Source organism: Silurus meridionalis, chromosome 6 (genome assembly GCF_014805685.1).
Source record: "Silurus meridionalis isolate SWU-2019-XX chromosome 6, ASM1480568v1, whole genome shotgun sequence".
Lineage (NCBI taxonomy): Eukaryota > Metazoa > Chordata > Actinopteri > Siluriformes > Siluridae > Silurus > Silurus meridionalis.
The window spans coordinates 20,765,767-20,785,016 of record NC_060889.1 but is presented as its reverse complement, the minus strand read 5'-3'; the positions used below and the strand labels follow the sequence as shown (position 1 = coordinate 20,785,016).

General features: G+C 37.3%; 2 protein-coding genes across 3 annotated transcripts; both read right to left on the bottom strand.

Annotated features, from left to right (window-relative positions):
* Positions 1 to 3,885: 3,885 nt before the first annotated feature.
* On the bottom strand, positions 3,886 to 6,901 carry ugt5g1 (UDP glucuronosyltransferase 5 family, polypeptide G1). Of its 2 annotated transcripts, none has more exons than XM_046852457.1 (2): positions 6,509 to 6,901; positions 3,886 to 5,666 (listed from the first exon to the last, which is right to left on the bottom strand). In XM_046852457.1, the coding sequence occupies exon 2, from the start codon at positions 5,653 to 5,655 to the stop codon at positions 4,072 to 4,074; it is 1,584 nt and encodes a 527-aa protein (XP_046708413.1). In that variant the 5' UTR covers positions 5,656 to 5,666; positions 6,509 to 6,901; the 3' UTR covers positions 3,886 to 4,071. The 2 variants fall into 2 exon arrangements, with proteins under 2 accessions (XP_046708413.1, XP_046708414.1); XM_046852458.1 differs by having other exon boundaries at positions 6,647 to 6,901.
* Positions 6,902 to 16,478: 9,577 nt separating this feature from the next.
* On the bottom strand, positions 16,479 to 18,343 carry LOC124387510 (cornifelin homolog B-like). Its single transcript, XM_046851919.1, has 4 exons — positions 18,218 to 18,343; positions 17,739 to 17,856; positions 17,354 to 17,508; positions 16,479 to 17,207 (listed from the first exon to the last, which is right to left on the bottom strand). The coding sequence occupies exons 2-4, from the start codon at positions 17,839 to 17,841 to the stop codon at positions 17,082 to 17,084; spliced, it is 384 nt and encodes a 127-aa protein (XP_046707875.1). The 5' UTR covers positions 17,842 to 17,856; positions 18,218 to 18,343; the 3' UTR covers positions 16,479 to 17,081.
* Between the last annotated feature and the right edge of the window lie 907 nt (positions 18,344 to 19,250).

The window sequence follows — 19,250 nt, the reverse complement described above, 5'->3', positions numbered from 1 at the left end:
CATGAGGTTTTACATAAAACATATACAGTATTATATATCAAACAATTTTGAATATGACAGACTTGTTCCACATTGTTCTTAAGCATATAAGTATTAAGTGAAGCATGTGATATCAGTACTTAAATTATTTCTAAAATTAAATAAATGTAATCATGGAATATAGTGTTTGTGCGTTTAAAAATGTAACATAATATTACAAATCTGCAACTCTCTTTGTAACAATCTTCTTCACAATCTTTCTCACCATTCTGTCGATCCCAATTCTGTTTCTACAACCTCTTTCTCCTTATGCTTTCCTGCACTTCCTCATTCCACCACCACGTCACTTTGGCTTCCTTTCTATTTCCAGGTCACAACAAGATCCTTTCTAGCTGTCTCCGTAATTACTTCTGCAGTAGTTGCCCAATCATCCAGCACCTCATTACCACCACCGAGCCCCTGTCTGACCTCTTCCCTGAATCTCATACTACAGTCTTCCTCCTTTAGTTTCCACCATCTTATTCTTATTTCAGTCCTCACTCTCCTCCTCTTCTTCTTCACCTCCAAAACCATCCTTCAGACCACCACCTGATGCTGTTTAGCTACACTGTCCCCCGCCAACACCTTACAGTCTCCAATCTCCTTCAGATCCATCTACTACATGGAATATAGTCCACCTGTGTGCACCTTCCTCCATGCTTATATGTCATCCTATGTTCTTCCTTCTTCTTAAAATACTTATTCACCACTGCCATTTCCATCCTTTTAGCAAAATCTACCACCATCTGCCCTTCCACATTTCTCTCCTTAAGGACATACCTACAATCACCATCTCATCACCTCTGTTCCCTTCACCTACATGCCGTTCAAAGTCTGCCCCAATCACCAATCTTTCATTCCTATGTACAATCTCCATCACTTCATCTAACTCACTCCAGAATGTTTCCTTCTCCTCCATCTAACAACCCACTTGTGGAACATAGACACTGATGACATTTATCATCACTCCTTCAACTTCCAGCTTCACCTTCATCACCCTATTAGAAACTCTCTTCACCTCCACTACACTCTTACTGTACTCTTTGTTCAGAATCACCCCTACACCATTTCTCTCTCCACACCATGACAGTTTAAAGCCACCTCCTATGTTCCTGGCCTTACTCCATTTCCACTTGGTCTCCTGAACACACAAAATATCTACCTTTCTCCTCTCCATCATATCAGATAACTCTCTTCCTTAACCAGTCATAGTACCAACATTTAAAGTACCAACCCGAAACTCCACTCTCCTACACTTCTCCTTTTTCTGCTGTCTCTGTAGACATCTTCCTCTTCTCCTTCTTCTCCTTCAGCCAACAGTAACCCGATTTCCACCGGTACCCTGTTGGCTAACAATACCTGTGGCGGTCATTGGTAACCTGGGCCTCGACCAATCCGGTATGAAATTCTGATTCATTATCCGCATATTTGATTTGGGATAATGCAACCCTCCCCATTTATCTAATTTATCATTAATTACTGTCAGCCTAGTTTTAAATTCTAATATGTAACAGAAAAAAAATAATTGAGAGCAGTTTAGAGAAAACTAGTATGTTAAGACCATATTTGTGATGCTGCTTCAAATCACATCTCAGCAGTTGTAACAATCCCCACTCAAGATCCAGATCAACACTGTTACTTACCGTTTGCAACTGCCTACTCAGCACAGTATTTCACCTTTCCTTCATGTTTCTCTCCTCAAGCAAGCTTGCACACCTCTGAACAACAATTCAAATACTTGGCTTGAAGAATACCGCCCAGCTGAGCAATGCTAGGTGAATACAGTCAACATTGTGGATCTGACTGAGGAATTCCACTGAAAGCACCCAGATCAGCCAGCACCTCGGCCTCAGCCGGTTAAGGAACTTCAAAAGTTCCTAGGCTTTGTGAACTTCTATCAATGGCAGCTCAGTAAAACTCTTCCTGTGTGCGTACTTTATGTGGAAATTAACACAGGCGGAAAGCAATTATAATGTGGGGAACCAAGAACTACTTTCCATTAAGGAGGCACTGGAGGAGTGGAGACATTGGTTAAAGTGGGATCAGCTTTCATTTTAAGTGATCACTGACCATCGAAACCTAGAGTACACAAAGAACGGCAAAAAGACTGAATCCCCTTCAAGCCCTTTGGGCTTCATCTTTTTCCAAATTCAACTTCACCGCTTACCTTGCGGATTGCTTTTATTGTGTACTGGACTATTGCTCTGCCCATTAACCAAGTTTTAGCCTCACGTTTGGATTTTCTGTGCTAGTTCCTGAATAAACCGCAAATGGATTCTACACAGCCTGTCTGAGTCAACCTCACAGCAGTGTAAACCTGACTGTGCTTTTCTGCAATGCTTCAATCACTTTTAATTATGCATCACATTTATCAGACAAAAAGTTTTGGCCAAGTGTTGTAGGTAATCTCTCCTAACATTAAATGGGAAAAAAATTAAAGTGATATTAAAAAACCCCTGCAAAAAGATTTTCTTCTAAGTCTATGCCGAAAGAATTTTCGACTAGAGGAGCAAAACCATTGCTATTTCTGCACTTTTGCAACACTGCACACTAATCTACTTGGCTTGTGTTTGACTTAAAATGAAAAGGCATTAAGCCATTATTAATTCCAATTTTAAAGCAAATTTGCTTTCAAACACATTTGAGTGCATCTGTTTTTAGCATGTGTTTGCTGTATTTCAATCTTTGATGAACTGCTTTTATTGCCTTTATTCTTTTTTAATATCACTTTAATTATTTTTATTACCCCATTTAAAGATAGGTGAGATTACCTGCAACACTTGGCCAAAACCTTTTGTCTGTTAAATGTTATGCATAATTAAACCTGACTGTGCTTTTCTGCAATGCTTTAATCACTTTTAATTATGCATCACATTTAAGTGTTTAGAGAATATGAATATTTTCATGCTGTTTCCGGTTAACCAGTCACTAAATCTCTGTGTAACATGAAATTTAAATAGACCTGGATTAGATGGCCATGAATGAATGTGTATTAATTGAAGTGGATATCGGGAGACCCTGATGAACTGTGTGAACTGAATTTGACTTAGTAATTTAATGCCCAAAACTAGAGCGTGAAATTTAATACAAAGAAGCCTCTCCCCCGACCTTACAGGATGAGATCAGTACCACTGAGAGTAGCCAAAAACATGCCATCACCAATTTTATAGAAATGGGCAATTATTTACACAAATCAAAACTGGGCACTAAACTTAGGCAACTAATTTATTAATTGATTAATTGATTTAATCGAGTAATTATATTTTAATATAAACATATTTCATGAAGTAATGCATTTTTGAGTCAACTAAGTGTAATATTTTTGTTTGATCATATCTTGGCAACCCAAGTGCTGGGTGAAACATGACACACTACTATTGGTTAATGGGACTTTATTCACTGTATTGTAGGCTTATCTGAGAAGGATGTGAAGAGATCAGCTTTGCGGGTCAGTAGCTCTTTCATGAGGTGGTTTTCAAGGATGGAGAAAAATCTTTTGTAGATTATGAAGATGAAAGCATGGCTTTAATAAATGTTGATAAGTGCACCATTGCCAGGGTTCATAGTACCAAAGAGTGAATGATTCACATTGGGAAAATAAGTGAACTGTCTAGAATCATTTCTGATTCGGAAAATACAGAACTTAATTTTTCTTTAAAAATTTATCTCTAAAAATAAAAAAAATAAAAAATTACCTTAACCATCCATTAATATAATGTTTGAGCACACCTAAACATTGCTGTAACTTATTGTGCATTTTAATTTAAATACAAAAAGCATAATTATTTCCTGGTCTACACATAAATGATGAATACTTTAATTTCAATATGATTATAAGATTCATGCACATTGTAATGAGCACAAATGTTTTTGATCAATCATTAATGAAATCCAAGATTTATTGCATAAGACTGTAATGAAGATTTTGTACTAAACATAATGTCTGCTGGACTTGATCTGTATTGATTGGCTACAATGCAATTATCACAGTTAGTTTACATCCCAAATAGATAACAGAAAAACATGCAGGTCTATTGATGGCTCAGAATCAGTTCACTCAACCTTTTGCTTCCTGCCCGTCATACAACACATACATTTAACAAAATATACTGGGACACAGATTACAGTTAAAATGATGACTAAAAGAAAACCTAAAACATCTAGATTGTGGTAAGAGTACCAGGGAAGCCTGTTTCCTTCTGACAACAAGTGCTGAGCTCCTTTGTGCCTGATGACATATTCAATCCAGAAAATGGCACTGTCTAAAGGAGAAAGGGGTTGATCACGGTGAAGCTTTGAGAGTTTCTGTATGTTGCTTCGGTAAGACTGATTCTTAATAACATCCTTGAGGGCTTCAAGGAATTCCTCAGATGTCAAGGTGCTGACCTCAAGCACACGTGCTGCACCTCGGGTTTTCAGTCGAATTGCATTGTCAAACTGATCAAAGAGAAGTGGCAGAAACAACACAGGAATCCCATGGTAGATAGCTTCGTAGATGCCATTAGTGCCACCGTGAGACACAAATGCGCACGTCTTTGGGTGCCCTAGAAGATTATTTTGTGGAAGCCATTCAAGAAGCAAAGTGTTGTTACCAAGAGTTGATGGTCTCTCACCAACATACCTCCATATGACTTTTTGCGGTAGTTTAGCAAAGGCAGCCGCAATAGCTTCTGTGATTTGTTTGGGAAGGGCAGTGACCATGACTCCCAGGGACATTACCACTACGCCATGATCCCCAGAACTCTGCATAAACTCCTCCAGCTCAGAATGAATAGGTTTAGCTGGGCGACACTGGAAGCCACCTATGTAGACTATATTAGGCATGCTGGGGCGCGGGTACTCAAAAATAAAGTCAACACGCATTAACCAAATATCTGCTGAACGCTGCATGGTGAGAAGATCTGATCCTGGAGGAAAGTGCCTCTTGAGCAATTCATCATAAATAGGCAGGATAACAAATTGCTCCTGGAGAAGGCTGACCATGTAACGAAGGAAGTTTTCAGTCCTCTGCAGGAAGTTCATTTTGTCACTGAACAACGAGTTGTACATGGGAACATACGATGGGGTTGATGGAGCAACAGCCATTTGCGCATCGCCTGCATTGAACCAGCGTACATTATACACCATAGGTAAATGGAGATAGTGGGCCAGGAGAACCCCAGCAGGGAATGCAGGGTCAGTGAGCATTAGGTCAAACTTTGCATCCTGCAGTTTTTCCATCAGTGCTGCATCATCCAACATCGTAGAGATAATACTAAGGGCTCCACCATGGAATAACTTCAGTATGGTCATCACATCCTTCTGCTCTTCAAAAAAGCGCAAGATTGGTGTCATCCTACGTAACGCTAATGACCGTTCTAACAAGACCTCAAATAACCCTGGGTTAGCATCTCCTGCATTAGCGAGGTTAACATTAATCAACGTGTAGAGAGGAGAATTGTCCTGGATGTACCAGCTTCTGGAAGGGCGTACCACTGTCAGACTGTGGCCATGGGCATGCAATTCCTTCAGTATGATTTGCATGTTCACCCAGTGGCTGCCATCTTCTGGAAACACTAAGATTTTCCCACCACTGCAACAGCCCATCAGAAAAAGTAGGCAGGAGAAGCAAAGGAGCTGATTTGCATTCACTTCCATGTTCCAAAAAGCTAAGAAAAACACAGGGAACAAAGAGCAAATGTTACACTAAATAAAGACTAAACTCACACCTGTGGAAATACTGCATAGTTTAACACCCAAGTCACATGTAATTGTTCTCATTTAAATTACGATAAACCTTCCATCTAAAAAAGCATTTAATCTCCTCCTTATTTCCTTATACTAGAAAACACTACCATTTATAGTAAGTACATTTATAAGAATCCTACAGTTATTGCAGAGAGTGCAGAAGGACATTTGTACAAGTCTCATAGCTGTCTAGCTGTCTCATAGTGTCCAATACATACAACCTGAAACCTGCCATTAACTGTGCTGTCTAGTGCACCACTGGTGTCATATTATTGGTATGGTACGCTCTGATCTGAAAAAACACGCTGATATCTTAATGAAGAGAAACAGGGTAAGCCTTCCATACGAGTTTAACATCCTTAAACCTATATCATATTTCATCTTCATGTCCTCAACAGACATCTTTTGTTAATAAGAGCACATTTTTACAAACTCTTTTTAATTTCCATTAATTTTGACATATTTGTTAATATTGCTACCAGATAAAAATATCTAGGACAAATTAAAACGCAAACAAAGTTCAGGTCACAGGACACAATATTATTTAACTGTATTACTGACTCAGATAGAAATAATAATAAGCATTTCTAACAACATCAAAATAACAACATTTCCAGCATTATCTACAGTTGTTGGCTGTAGTAGCTATTAGAATTAACATAAAAGCACAAAACAGTGTGAGTTCATAAATGCACTGCATTTCAAACACAGCATTTTACTTTGTAAGACATGAGATAAAAAGAATGCAATGCTCATGCAATACCTGTTTTGTATCACTGATAAGTCTTGATTCTTCAGTTGTTTGTAGCAAACCTAATCAAACAAGCTTTAAAATGTTCAACTCTATCCTTCATAAACCTCCAGAAGTTTGCAGTGGCTGATGTCTTAAAGACATACTTACTGCAGGCAAGCTGTTTCCAACTCAGCAGTCTCCGCTCTCTGTGTAATGTGAGATCAAAGTGACCCGGATTATGTGCTCACGAAGAAACTTGTCGTAATCAAACAGAATGTAAATTATCATGTGGAATCTTTTTTCTGGCTTGTTCCCCTCTTCGTGTGACTCGAGTCATGGATTTATACCCGGTGATTTACTGCTTGAAATTGAAAGATAAATCGAAAGTGGCAGTGGAAGACAAAGAAGTCTGTTTCCCCACTGCAGAAGACTAGGACCAAGGAAACATTTACTCTGCTCACATGATTGTGGGTGCCAGATTTTAAACTTTAAGGCTTATTTCTCATCATGAGATTTAGGCAATGAAAAAGTAAGCAAAAAAAAAAAAAAAAATTAATAATAAAATAATTATATATATCATTTTTTTTATCCAAATTTTTTCATAATTTATAGAACTTCCCATTATAGTGTTGTCAAATTATTCCTAATTAAAAAAAAAAGATTTCTCAAATACAAACCTGATTCCGAAAAAGTTGGGACAATGTACAAATTGTGAATAAAAATAGAATGCAATGATGTGGAAATTTCAAATTTCAATATTTTATTTAGAATACAATATAGATGACATATCAAATGTTTAAACTGAGAAAATGTATAATTTTAAGGGAAAAATAAGTTGATTTTTAATTTCATGGCATCAACACATTTTAAAAAAGTTGGGACAAGGACATGTTTATCACTGTGTGGCATCCCCTCTTCTTTTTATAACAGTCTGCAAATGTCTGGGGACTGAGGAGACAAGTTTCTCAAGTTCAGGAATTGGAATGTTGTCCCATTCTTATCTAATACAGGCTTCTAGTTGCTTAACTGTCTTAGGTCTTCTTTGTCGCATCTTCCTCTTTATGATGCGCCAAATGTTTTCTATGGATGAAAGATCTGGACTGCAGGCTGGCCATTTCAGTACCTGGATCCTTCTTCTACGCAGCCATGATGTTGTAATTGATGCAGTATGTGGTCTGGCATTGTCATGTTGGAAAATGCAAGGTCTTCTTTGAAAGAGACGACGTCTGGATGGGAGCATATGTTGTTCTAGAACTTGGATATACCTTTCAGCATTGATGGTGGCTTTCGAGATGTGTAAGCTGCCCATGCCACACGCACTTATACAACCCCATACTATCAGAGATGCAGGCTTCTGAACTGAGTGCTGATAACAACTTGGGTTGTCCTGATCCTCTTGACATGGTGTCCCAGTTTTCCAAAAATAACATCAAATTTTGAATTGTCTGATCACGAAACAGTTTTCCACTTTGCCACAGTCTATTTTAAATGAGCCTTGGCCCAGAGAAAACGCCTGCGCTTCTGGATCATGTTTAAATATGGCTTCTTTTTTGACCTATAGAGTTTTACTCTGCAATGGTGAATGGCACGTTGGATTGTGTTCACCGACAATGTTTTCTGGAAGTATTCCTGAGCCCATGCACAGATTCCAGATTCTCTGAATCTTTGGATGATATTATGCACTGTAGATGATGATAACTTCAAACTCAAAGAAAAACTCCTTTCTGATATTGTCCACTATTTTCTGCCGCAGCATTGGGGGAATTGGTGATCCTCTGCCCATCTTGACTTTCAAGAGACACTGCCACACTGAGAGGCTCTTTTTTATACCCAATCATGTTGCCAATTGACCTAATAAGTTGCAAATTGGTCCTCCAGCTGTTCCTTATATGTACATGTAATTTTTTCGGCCTCTTATTGCTACCTGTCCCAAATTTTTTGGAATGTGTAGCTCTCATGAAATCCAAAATGAGCCAATATTTGGCATGACATTTTAAAATGTTTTACTTTCAACATTTGATATTTTATCTATATTCTATTGTGAATAAAATATAAGTTTATTAGATTTGTAAATTATTGCATTCCTTTTTTATTCACAATTTGTACAGTGTCCCAACATTTTTGGAATCGGGTTTGTACATGCTGCTATGTATGCATGAGTTAGGGTGTTATGACCTATGACTAGGTCATGCTTGACCTCTGGAAGGGAGAAGTGGTCTAGAAGAATGAGTAGGTAAGCAATAATCTGCTTTAATAAACAGTATATCTGTTTTATTACTGTATGTACCTACAAGCTGGCAAAATTAGAAACAGATAAAACATGGAGGTCAAACTTACAGCAGCTTGTCATATTAGTGTTAGGTGTCTGGTTGCTAATTGGCCAGCCTAATAAGGTACAGCACTCATTAGGCCAGTCTGCTTTTAGCCAATGAGGAAGACATCCATGGTGATCTCAATCTAATTGCACAATGCGTTGTCATTGCTCCTCATCGCCGCCCTTGCCGAGATAAGGATACACCTATGCCTCTAGTCTTGCACTTCTGAACTACCTTAAATCAAGGGACTATTGTGACAGGGTTGGTCGCATTAATAAAAAATTGCTTGAATTGTCTGCCCTGCTTTGGTACCAGAGAGCTTTCTTATGTTTTCATCATGACACTAAGCACTATAACATGTCAAAAGAAGAGTTGCACGTTGCAATGCAATGTCTGTTCTTGAAAAACAAACCTTAAAAAGAGCACCTTTAAACAGCATGAACATATCCATCACGTAGGTTTACTGGCATAAACAATTCTTGTGTTGGTACATTGAATGAATAACATCTGATACCCTTAAGGAATTGGAGGGCTTGTTGAAGCTAATTCAGCTCTCACAATTCTTAGAGAAACCACTCTTTTTTCTGAACTAGTATGCATATTGAATAAAAAGAACGCTATGTCCTAAACTGCAGAGTGTACTGTTTCTATTGTGCCACTGTCCAAAAGGAACAGCCTTTTCGGAACAGAGTGTCAAAACTTTATGGGGTTTGAAATTGGCAAGCGCCTGAGCCCCAGAAGGTTGTGTGCTGAAAGTGTAAATGGAACTTTGTACCTTTGTGATAGGAACCACCATTCTGTGATGTCACTGCCCAGTGAGAAATGTTTGCAGCTGTTTAGCATCCTTTATGGATGAAGGCCTGTGGTTGGGTGCTGTTTGATCCTTGACTTATGGTACTTATAGAGAATGACTCTAGGCTCGAACAGCACTTATTCATATTCACCTCTAAATTAGTGTGCAAACCAGTGCCAACTTTGCTGCAAGGTCAAATCAGGGGACATCCGAATTGTTATTTGTTTCTCCACGATGGTTAATTTTGAGCCAGCATTACACATGCCAAGTGGTTGTTGTTCAATCTCAGCTTCCAGGAATCACAGACATTGGCCTCACAAGCTTAATTAATAAGCTAGTGCAGCACAGCTTGTTGGTCTTTCCATTAGACCAAACTTTATACTGTAACAACTTTGTGGCTGACCACAAGGAAGTATGCAGTATGAACCACTTAAATACAATACAAGAATGAAGCTAGTGGCCCACAAGCAGAAGAATAAAGAAGAAAATCTAAATGCAGTCTGTTGTTTGAAATCCAGCCAACATAGTTATAGTTTATTATAACTCATTATGGGCAATGTCCAAAAAATTAAAAAGAAATAAACACTAACAGTGCTTAGCCATAGGCAGAGGTATGATTCATGTTACACTCTCAGGCCTTTTTCAAATAAAAAAAACCTACCCCTGTTTACTACAGAGCAGTGTTAAAATAAAACATGATGACATGGATAATGTTTGTGAAAATGTCAAAGGGAACACTGGGAACTCCAAGTTCTGGTGGCTGCTGCTCTGCACAAGACAGCCAGGTTCCCAGACTAAGGACTCTTGGGTTGGAGTTGAATAGATCAGAGGAGTCAGGGAGGAGCTGGTGGGAGTGGAAGCTTTGTCACCAGTAGAGAAATGGAGAGATAAAAGTTCATAGAAAGTTCACTATGAAGAATGTGGAGTTTCACACATGGTTTTCAGCTAGAGAGCCATTATGGTATGTATGCATGCATGCATGTGTGTGTGTGTGTGTGTGTGTGTGTGTGTGTGTGTGTGTTTATGTGTAAATGTGAGTGTTTATATGTGTATTCGTGTGTGTGTGTGTGTGTGTGTGTGTGTGTGTGTGTGTGTGTGTGTGTGCTTCTTCTTTATTGCTATTTTATTGCCATGGTGAGAAGTATGGAACCAAAGAAGAGGAGCCAAAAGAAAAACAAAAGCTGGTTTAATAGTGATTATAAAGCCAATGTATGAGTCAGTCCTTGGGCCTTATCACTGAGCTCCAGCTTCCTCTCCCACTCTCTGTATTACTCTTTGCTACTCATATCAAGCAGGTACAACAATTTCCTGCACATGTGGAATACAGGTCAGTAGGAGAGCTGGATATCCCTAAGGATTATACTATTGTGGCTCCTAATGGTTTGAAGTATTCCAAAGACATGGTGGTAGTGCCATGCCCACATCAAACATTTAAGGATTAAGGAATATTTTTTTGCATAAAAAGAAATCATAATATAATTTGCAAGGTAATGTCTTACTATTTTACATGAAAATACACAAAATAATTATTATCAGTTTATATGTAGAGTATATACCAAACTGTTATCAAATAAAATAACATTAAGGAATTACATGTTAAACACGCACTATATGGACAAATGTTTGTAGACACGTGAACATTTGAAAATCCCATTTTACGTTTATTTTATGATTTGCTGTTTTAATATCCTCCACTCTTCCTGGAAGACATTCCACTATATTTTGGAGTGTGCTTGTGGACATTTGTGCTCATTTAGTCACAAGGACTTTAGGCACTGATGTTTGTGAGGAGCCCTGGGGTGCAGTCAGCATTTCAAATCATCCCAAAGGTGTTTACTAAGGTTGAGGTCAGAGCCCTGAGGTCAGAACTGGCTTTGTGCACAGGGGCATTGTTATGCTGGAGCAAGTTTGGGTTTCCTGGTTCAAGTGAATAGAAAAATACATTCTGTACAATTGTGTGCTTCCAACCACATGAAAAAGAATAGTGTATGAGAGCAGAAATGTTAAATTGCGTGTTAAATTAAAATATTATATTGAAAAACAAATACAAGGATATAGCAGTCATGCAATTTCACAATTGTTGTTTATAAAGTTGAACAGCCTTTAAGTTAAGTTAGATTAGATTTAACTTTATTGTCATTGTGCAAGGTACATGTACAGAGCCAATGAAATGCAGTGAGAGCTTAGTTATAGTTAGAACTTCTATTGAGCAAAGGATATAACTTCTGTATAATTATTACCCTGTTTCAATAACACAAATAACATCTTTATAAGCTGATTTACAAACAAGATGAAAAATAATGTAGTTGAAATATTGATCTGCACAGTTAAAAATGAATGTTTGATGTAAATATCTAATTTGTGCATTGCCTATGATTTATAGTAATATAGAATTTGTTTGGACATTCATTTATGGTTCTTTTAAAATAATATTTTCAATGCTCTAAAGTTAAACAAGCATCTTTTAACATGTATTTTAAACTGCAATGAATATAGTCACTGTTTCACTCACTGAACCCAACTACTGGCTTTTTCTATAGCAATTCCTGATATCTTTGCACAATCAGTAATGGCATTAACAATAGGTGCACACACTATTATAAAAACGCATTGTTTACATTGTTTGGTTAGTAACATTTTAAAGTTCATTCTTTACCCCACGCTTCAATACACATGGTTGGTGATTACAGGTAATGGTAGATGGCAAAACAGTCAAGACAGTGGCATGACCTCAGAAGGAGATCTAATGTATGGTGACTGGGCATTGACAATAGTGCAAGGAACACAACGTCTTATTATCTCCCGGACTATCTGGCACCAAGAGTGCAGGCAATCAGTGGCTAGATCACCCTGCAGAGAGGAAAGCAAGCAGTGCTTTTAATTGTTAGTGAAAATAAATTTAAGATACTGCCTTTGCACATTATCATAATTTTAAAGTTGAGATGTTGACCAAGAATTCCAATGTTAAATACCAAAAAAGAAATAAACAATATTTATACTACTGTGTCTTTATATTATTATTATTATTATTATTATTATTATTATTATTATTATTATTATTATTTTATTTTATTTTTTTTAATTATGGATTTTATTTCTGGTTTTGTATGTTTCTAGGTGCATACAGTTATGTTACTTGCTTGTGGGCTTAAATGAAAGTGTTATATATGCTATACAATATAAATTTTACTTTTTGTTGGGGCATGTACAGAGAAACTGTATAGTGTTTTGTTGCTCTGCGTTTGCTAGTGCAAATGTAAGATTTTGCACTGAGCTTTAGGATTAGGATAGTCTGACATAAGCAGACAAAAGCATTCCCCAAAGTCGTACACCGTGTTACAGACAAAAAGACCTAAGCACCATGCAAACCACTGAGTGTCAACCATGGCAGGAATTTAGTGTGTGTGGTACAGTTATGTTACAAAGCACAACACTTTGTACAGTAATGAAAAAATCATAATAATTATTGTTGAAAGGCTGATTTCAACTTATATTTTAAAATGTAAAAAAACAGCTATTTTAATTATTTGATGGCTTGAATGAAATGTATTCAAACTTTGCTGAAGGGTTTCACAAAAGAACATTTTAGGCTTCCCCAGATGGACAAACAGCACTATATTTAAGTTTTTTCTTCCTACTTGGGTCTTGTCAATTACCAAGACACATAAAGCATTTTACATTTTACATTTTGAAACTGTTGCTCATGCTCATCACAAGGCAGTGTAATATCTTTGGAGGAAAGTACTGTCTATCCTATTTTGCATGCATGAGTCTATAGATGCCGTCGGTTGGCTGCTGTCCCTGTGAATGACATGAGAGAAAGAGGATTTTATCTCTCTGTACCTGAAAGCACAGTTTTTCTTTTTCATATCTCAAACGTGGATCATCAAGTTCTGAACTTATTATTGTGATCTGACTCTGTGATCAGGCGCCACTCGGGCGGAAACTTCTTTTTACTTTTAAGAATACAATTTCCTTCCACCTTACAAAAACACGCAGGTTGGTGGATTGTCTGCCCTTCATCACCCTCTGATATAAAAGAGTGTGTAGAGAAAAGTACATTTCGTTCCATCTATGGTGTTTCTAGTCTCTGTGACTGGAATGAATAAATAGTTGTAGACTGAGAGAAGAATCAATATGACCTAAAAACACATTACATTCATACAGTATCTCACAAAAGTGAGTACACCCCCACATTTCAGAAACCATTTTAGTATATCTTTTTAATACTATAGAAATGAAACTTGAATATCTTTTAGAGAAGTCAATGTGCAGCTTCTATAGCAGTATAGATTTACTGTCCTCTAAAAATAACTCAACATAACAACATTACTCCACATTATTGTCAAAAAAGCTGGCAACAAAAGTGTGTGCACCCTAAGTTATAACAGTTGTACATCATTTCAACATGGCCTATTCCTCATGTTCATGTTTTGTTCTGCTTGACAGGGCCATACAAATATGTCTCTTGTATTAAAGTAGTTAAATTTTGGTGGTTTGAGTGCAATTCTCTCACACTGGCCAATGGATGTACATGTCAGCTCATGGGAAAGAACTCTCTGAGGATTTGAATATTAGAATTGCTGTGCTCCACAAAGATGGCCGAGGCTATAAGAAGATTGGTACCACCCTGAATCTGAGTTTCAGTGGCCATTTTCATACAGAGGTTTACCAAGATGAGCTCCACTCGGAACAGGCCTTGCAAGGGTCGATCAAAGAAGTTGAGTCCTTGTGCTGGGCATCAGGTGCAGAAGATGGCTTCAAAAAACAGACACATGAGTGCTGCCAGTATTGCTTGAGAGGTTGCAGAAGCGGAAGGTCCGCTTGTCAGTGCTCAGACCACACGCCGCACACTGCACCAATTCGGTTTGCATGGCCCTCATCCCAGATGGAAGACTCTTTTGAAGCTGACTTACAAGCAAGCCTGCAAACTGTTTGCTGAAGACGACCTGTCCAAGAGCATGAAACTGGAAACTGGGCCAGACGGCAGAAACTGGGCCAAACGGCAGTTTTCCGACATAATAACGACCCCAAACACACCGCCAAGATGTCAACTAGCTTGCTGAGGAGGCTAAAGGTAATGGAGTGGCCAAGTATGTCTTCAGACCTGAACCCTATTGAGCACCTGTGGGGCATCCTCAAGTGGAGGGCAGCTCTGTGAAGTCATTATGAAGGAGTGAAAATCCCAACAACAACCTATGCATCTCTGGTAAATTCCATGGTCAGAAGGATTAAGGCAGGGCTTGATAACAATGGTACTCACACAAAATATTTACACATTGGACACACTTTTGATGTTCACTTAGGTGCACTCACTTTTGTTGTAAGTCATTTTGACAATAATGGCTGTATTTTCTGTTATTTTCAGAGGACAGTAAATATGTACTGCTATACAAGCTGCACAATGACTACTCTAAAGTATAGCACTGTCTCTTGAGAACATATAATAAAATGGTTACTGAAATGTGAGTGGTGTACTCACTTTTGTTAGATACTAGACTTTAAAAAGTAGGTCAAAGTATTCACACCAGCTCCTTAACAAGGAAAGCCCAGCAGCGTCTTTACTTTCTGAGAAAGCTGAGGAAGTCACAACTTCCATCACACATCCTTACAACCTTCTACAGAGGGACTATCGAGAGCATCTTGAACAGCTGCATCAAAAGTTTGGGAATTGCACCATCTCAGATCCTACAGCAGATATATACTATACTTGCATACTGTCATTATTACATTGTAGAAATGTATAAATTTTACCTTTTAAAGTTCTCAGTACAATTGGAAATATGATCTCAGTCCCATATCAGTAAAACGGACCAAAAATAAAGATCACAGGTTTTGGGAAACATCTGCCCTACTGATGTAAGGGTTGTCCTGGAAAAGATCTTTACCAGGTGTTGATTTTTACCCTAGGTGGTATTTGGTTTTAGGTCACATCCTGTCCCAACAAAGGGTTTGCAAAGCTTTTATTACTTTGAATTACGAGTGTTTATGATGGTTTGGGTATTTAAGGGGATTTGGCAAAACACTAAAGGAAGCATTCTTTAGTCAGAACTTCCCACACAGTGACTCTTTAACAATTCTTTTGTAAACTGCGTTGCTAAATTATTTGATTTCATGCTGATCATGTGTACCTTTCCACTATTATTTGTTCTAGGCTTGACATTTGTTTATTGATTATTGCCTGGCAAATAAATGTAAAATCTTTGATTGAATCGATTAACAGCATAGAGCACAACATCTGAGACCTTCTGATTTCTGACTATACTGACTAAGCAAGCTATAACAAGGTGGCTAAATCAACTAATTTTTATGTATGAGCAAGCATTGATGGGCCTAATTAAAGAATATTAGTTTACAGTTATATCCTCTGACTAAGATTCGGACTGGCCAATTTGCCTCCGTGAGTAGGTATAGTTAGCCAAGCACAAGGCGCTTAGCGACTTCGGGTCCATAATGGATGATTAATTGAAAAGACGGATTGTTTGGAATAATCTATTAAAATTAAAGAAGAAATACAACCAATAAGGTGATCAACTTTAATTATATATATTAAAGTAAAATCTTTACTACGAATTGGAGTCAGATTCAAGCTAAAAAAATTTGATTAATCTAACAAATTGCAATCCATTTGAGCAATCTTTACAGTAGCAAACAAACAATCCACTTGCACAACCTTCGGTCCTGTACTGACTGGGTCCAATGTTTTTGACAATAACTGTGTATAATGTCTCCCTCTCTCATATTGTCTATTGTTTTTTACACTAAATGTTGCACATGGTAGTTTAGAGTTCTGTGTTGTTCTGTTGGTCTGTAATTTGTTATTTGATGTAGCACATTGTTTCAATTCACTGTGTACTGTATATGGTTAAAATGACAAAAAAGCCTACTTGACTTGTTTTTATTTTTAGAGGAGTTTATTGACAATTACGTAAAAGCACACATTCACATTATTAAAGCAAAATTCCATTATACACGTGATTGTAATGATGAGAGTGAAGCAGACATGCTATTAAGTATAAGTGCATGTGATAACAGTACAGTCCAATAGAAGGTTAGCAATCATTACATTTAAAAATTCAAGTAAAATGCAACACATTAAATTAGTTTTAAAATGAATTTTGTAATAGCTTTTATAAATAATACACTATGAATTAATGCTTTTGAATGTTACATTTCTAAACACGATTACAAATGTTGTCTGATCAGTCTTCATAAGTGAGCAGCATTCTTTACCACTTCTCGAGCTGATGCCCAAACAGTGATTAGACAGCATGCCACTCCTCCATCTGACTGAAAACAGCTTTGGGTTCAGTGTGTAAGGGAAGAAGCGATGATCGAAACTCAAGGTTTCACCAGGATATTTCACACGCATTGTAAATTAGTTGTGCTAGATAAAGATGCAGACATCACATGCTGTTGATGGTAAGATGGCTGTAAAAATAATGATGATGATGATGATGATAAATGATTATGATCATGTTGATGATGCAGGTCTTTAGCCCATTGGTCTGTTGTTCAACAGTGTAACAGGATGAAGTCTGTATTTCATTTCCCGCCTGATCTGACACCAGCTGCATGGGCCGCAGAAGAAAGAGTACACACAGTCGTTGCAAATAGTGTCCTGAGGAGAGATTAGAAATTTCCCAAAGGTTAGTAAAAGTGTATTCGTTGATTATTATTATTGGTAACACTCTTCAAATGATTTCTTTAAGGCAATAAAAACAATGCTTTAAAAATGAAATGAAAATGTTTCTAAACTGTATTTACCGAAATGCCATAGCGTTTGCGTGTTGCCACCCTCATAGACAGTGTGGCGGGTGGGATGAGGCCACATGCATCCAGCAGTGGGAGGCAGAGACATTGACCATGGTCTCGAGCTGTGATGCAGGCAAAGCAAGGAAAGCACCACACCGAAAAACAGCCTGGGGACAAACACATTATAAATTCATGATGTATAATTAACAGTTCTAAATGATCATGAATGTCTTTAAGGGTGAAATCTACAGCATATGACATTCACAGTACATCAATGAATTACTTAAATCTGTATTACATTTTTGATTAGAATAGAAACAAATGTTGAAAAAGATAAGACAAAATCAAATGCTATATATTTATGAGTCTCAAGCAAGTTCAGTCTAATAAAACTTACATTCATTGACGCTATCACATTCGCAGATGCTGGTGGTCCACTGATCTGTACTAGCTGCCACTACAATTGGCCTTGGCTGCTGGATAACCAACTTGGTAGCCATTTTTTAAGACTTAGACTGCAATAGACACAAAAGACATAACATTATGCTGCAGGAGCTGATAATGTGTATGCTTTAGAACCACATCAACTGTTTATAATCAATTGTAAATGTATGAATTCATATTTTTTTGCAATAATATTATTTTTTTAAAGTCTATTCAGTTGCAAAAAAGAAATAAAGGAATTATATATATAATAATAATAATAACAGTTCTATTTCCTCTTCTTTTCATTATTATTTTTATTATTAATAGTAATGGTACAATAAATTGTATGCATTGTAGCAATCTCTAAGAAGTATAGTAAAAATACACAAAGGTCTATTACCCTAACACTTCTCTCTAACTGTTCAGGTTTACAGGCTTCTGTAGACTTACCTGCGAGACGAATCCCAGGAGAGGAATGAATGCTGATGATTTTAGACTGGTCACTTTATTTACGCAGAAAGGGCGGTGTCGAGGAATGCCGTGATGCAATTTCCTTTTTCACGCAAAGGGGTCAACGCAGAGCCACACAGACGTGAGAACAACCTGACACGAACACCTACACATACGCACGTCCTCCAGGATGCTTATCAGCCAAACATTTTTTGTGTGACTGGTTCAGCCAGACAGGTGCAGAGTTGTGATGCAAATACTGAAAAATGCCAGATCGATAGATTTAGTAGGTCATGTTGTACATCCCTGAGACTGTTAAGCACAGTTACGATACTTATGAGAAACTGTTAAGATACCTTTGCAAGTTTGCAAGGTACTTCTTCAATAGAATGTCAATGTAACCTTATGCTAAAGTTTTGGCTTCAAAAGAGTATATAGTAAATATTTATTGCATTTTATACAGAATGGGATAATTTCATTGCTAGTTTTGTTTTTGTCATTCAGGTTAACAAGAAATATCTCTAGCACCCAACAAATACTATGAAGCAGATGAACCATTTTGTGAAACTGTTTATCACATTGATCAAGATGAAGAGACACTGATTACATATTTTTAAGAAATCTTTTGCATTACAAGTAAAGCACAATCAGACAGTAGAGCTGTTAGAACATTCAGTATGTTATCTTGATTATTTAGTACATTTTGTGGAGATGGATATTTTTAAAAGAGCACACATTTCCAGGCTTGCTACATTTTCAATAACCCTCTGTGTTGTTACTTGGTTCTTTGTAATTGTCTGGAACACTTGTAATGCAGTACACTGCTGCAAAAACAATGTACAAAACATTTACATAGCAAATAAACCATGTGATGTATATATACTTAAGACGCCTCTTGTATAAGACTCAAACTTTCTGAATTATATTTATCATATTTTAGTAATTTATACAATCATTATTGCCTTTATTTTTGCTTATATTATCACAAAGTATATTGCATGTCCTTCATGTATAGATGCGTGACCTAAATGTG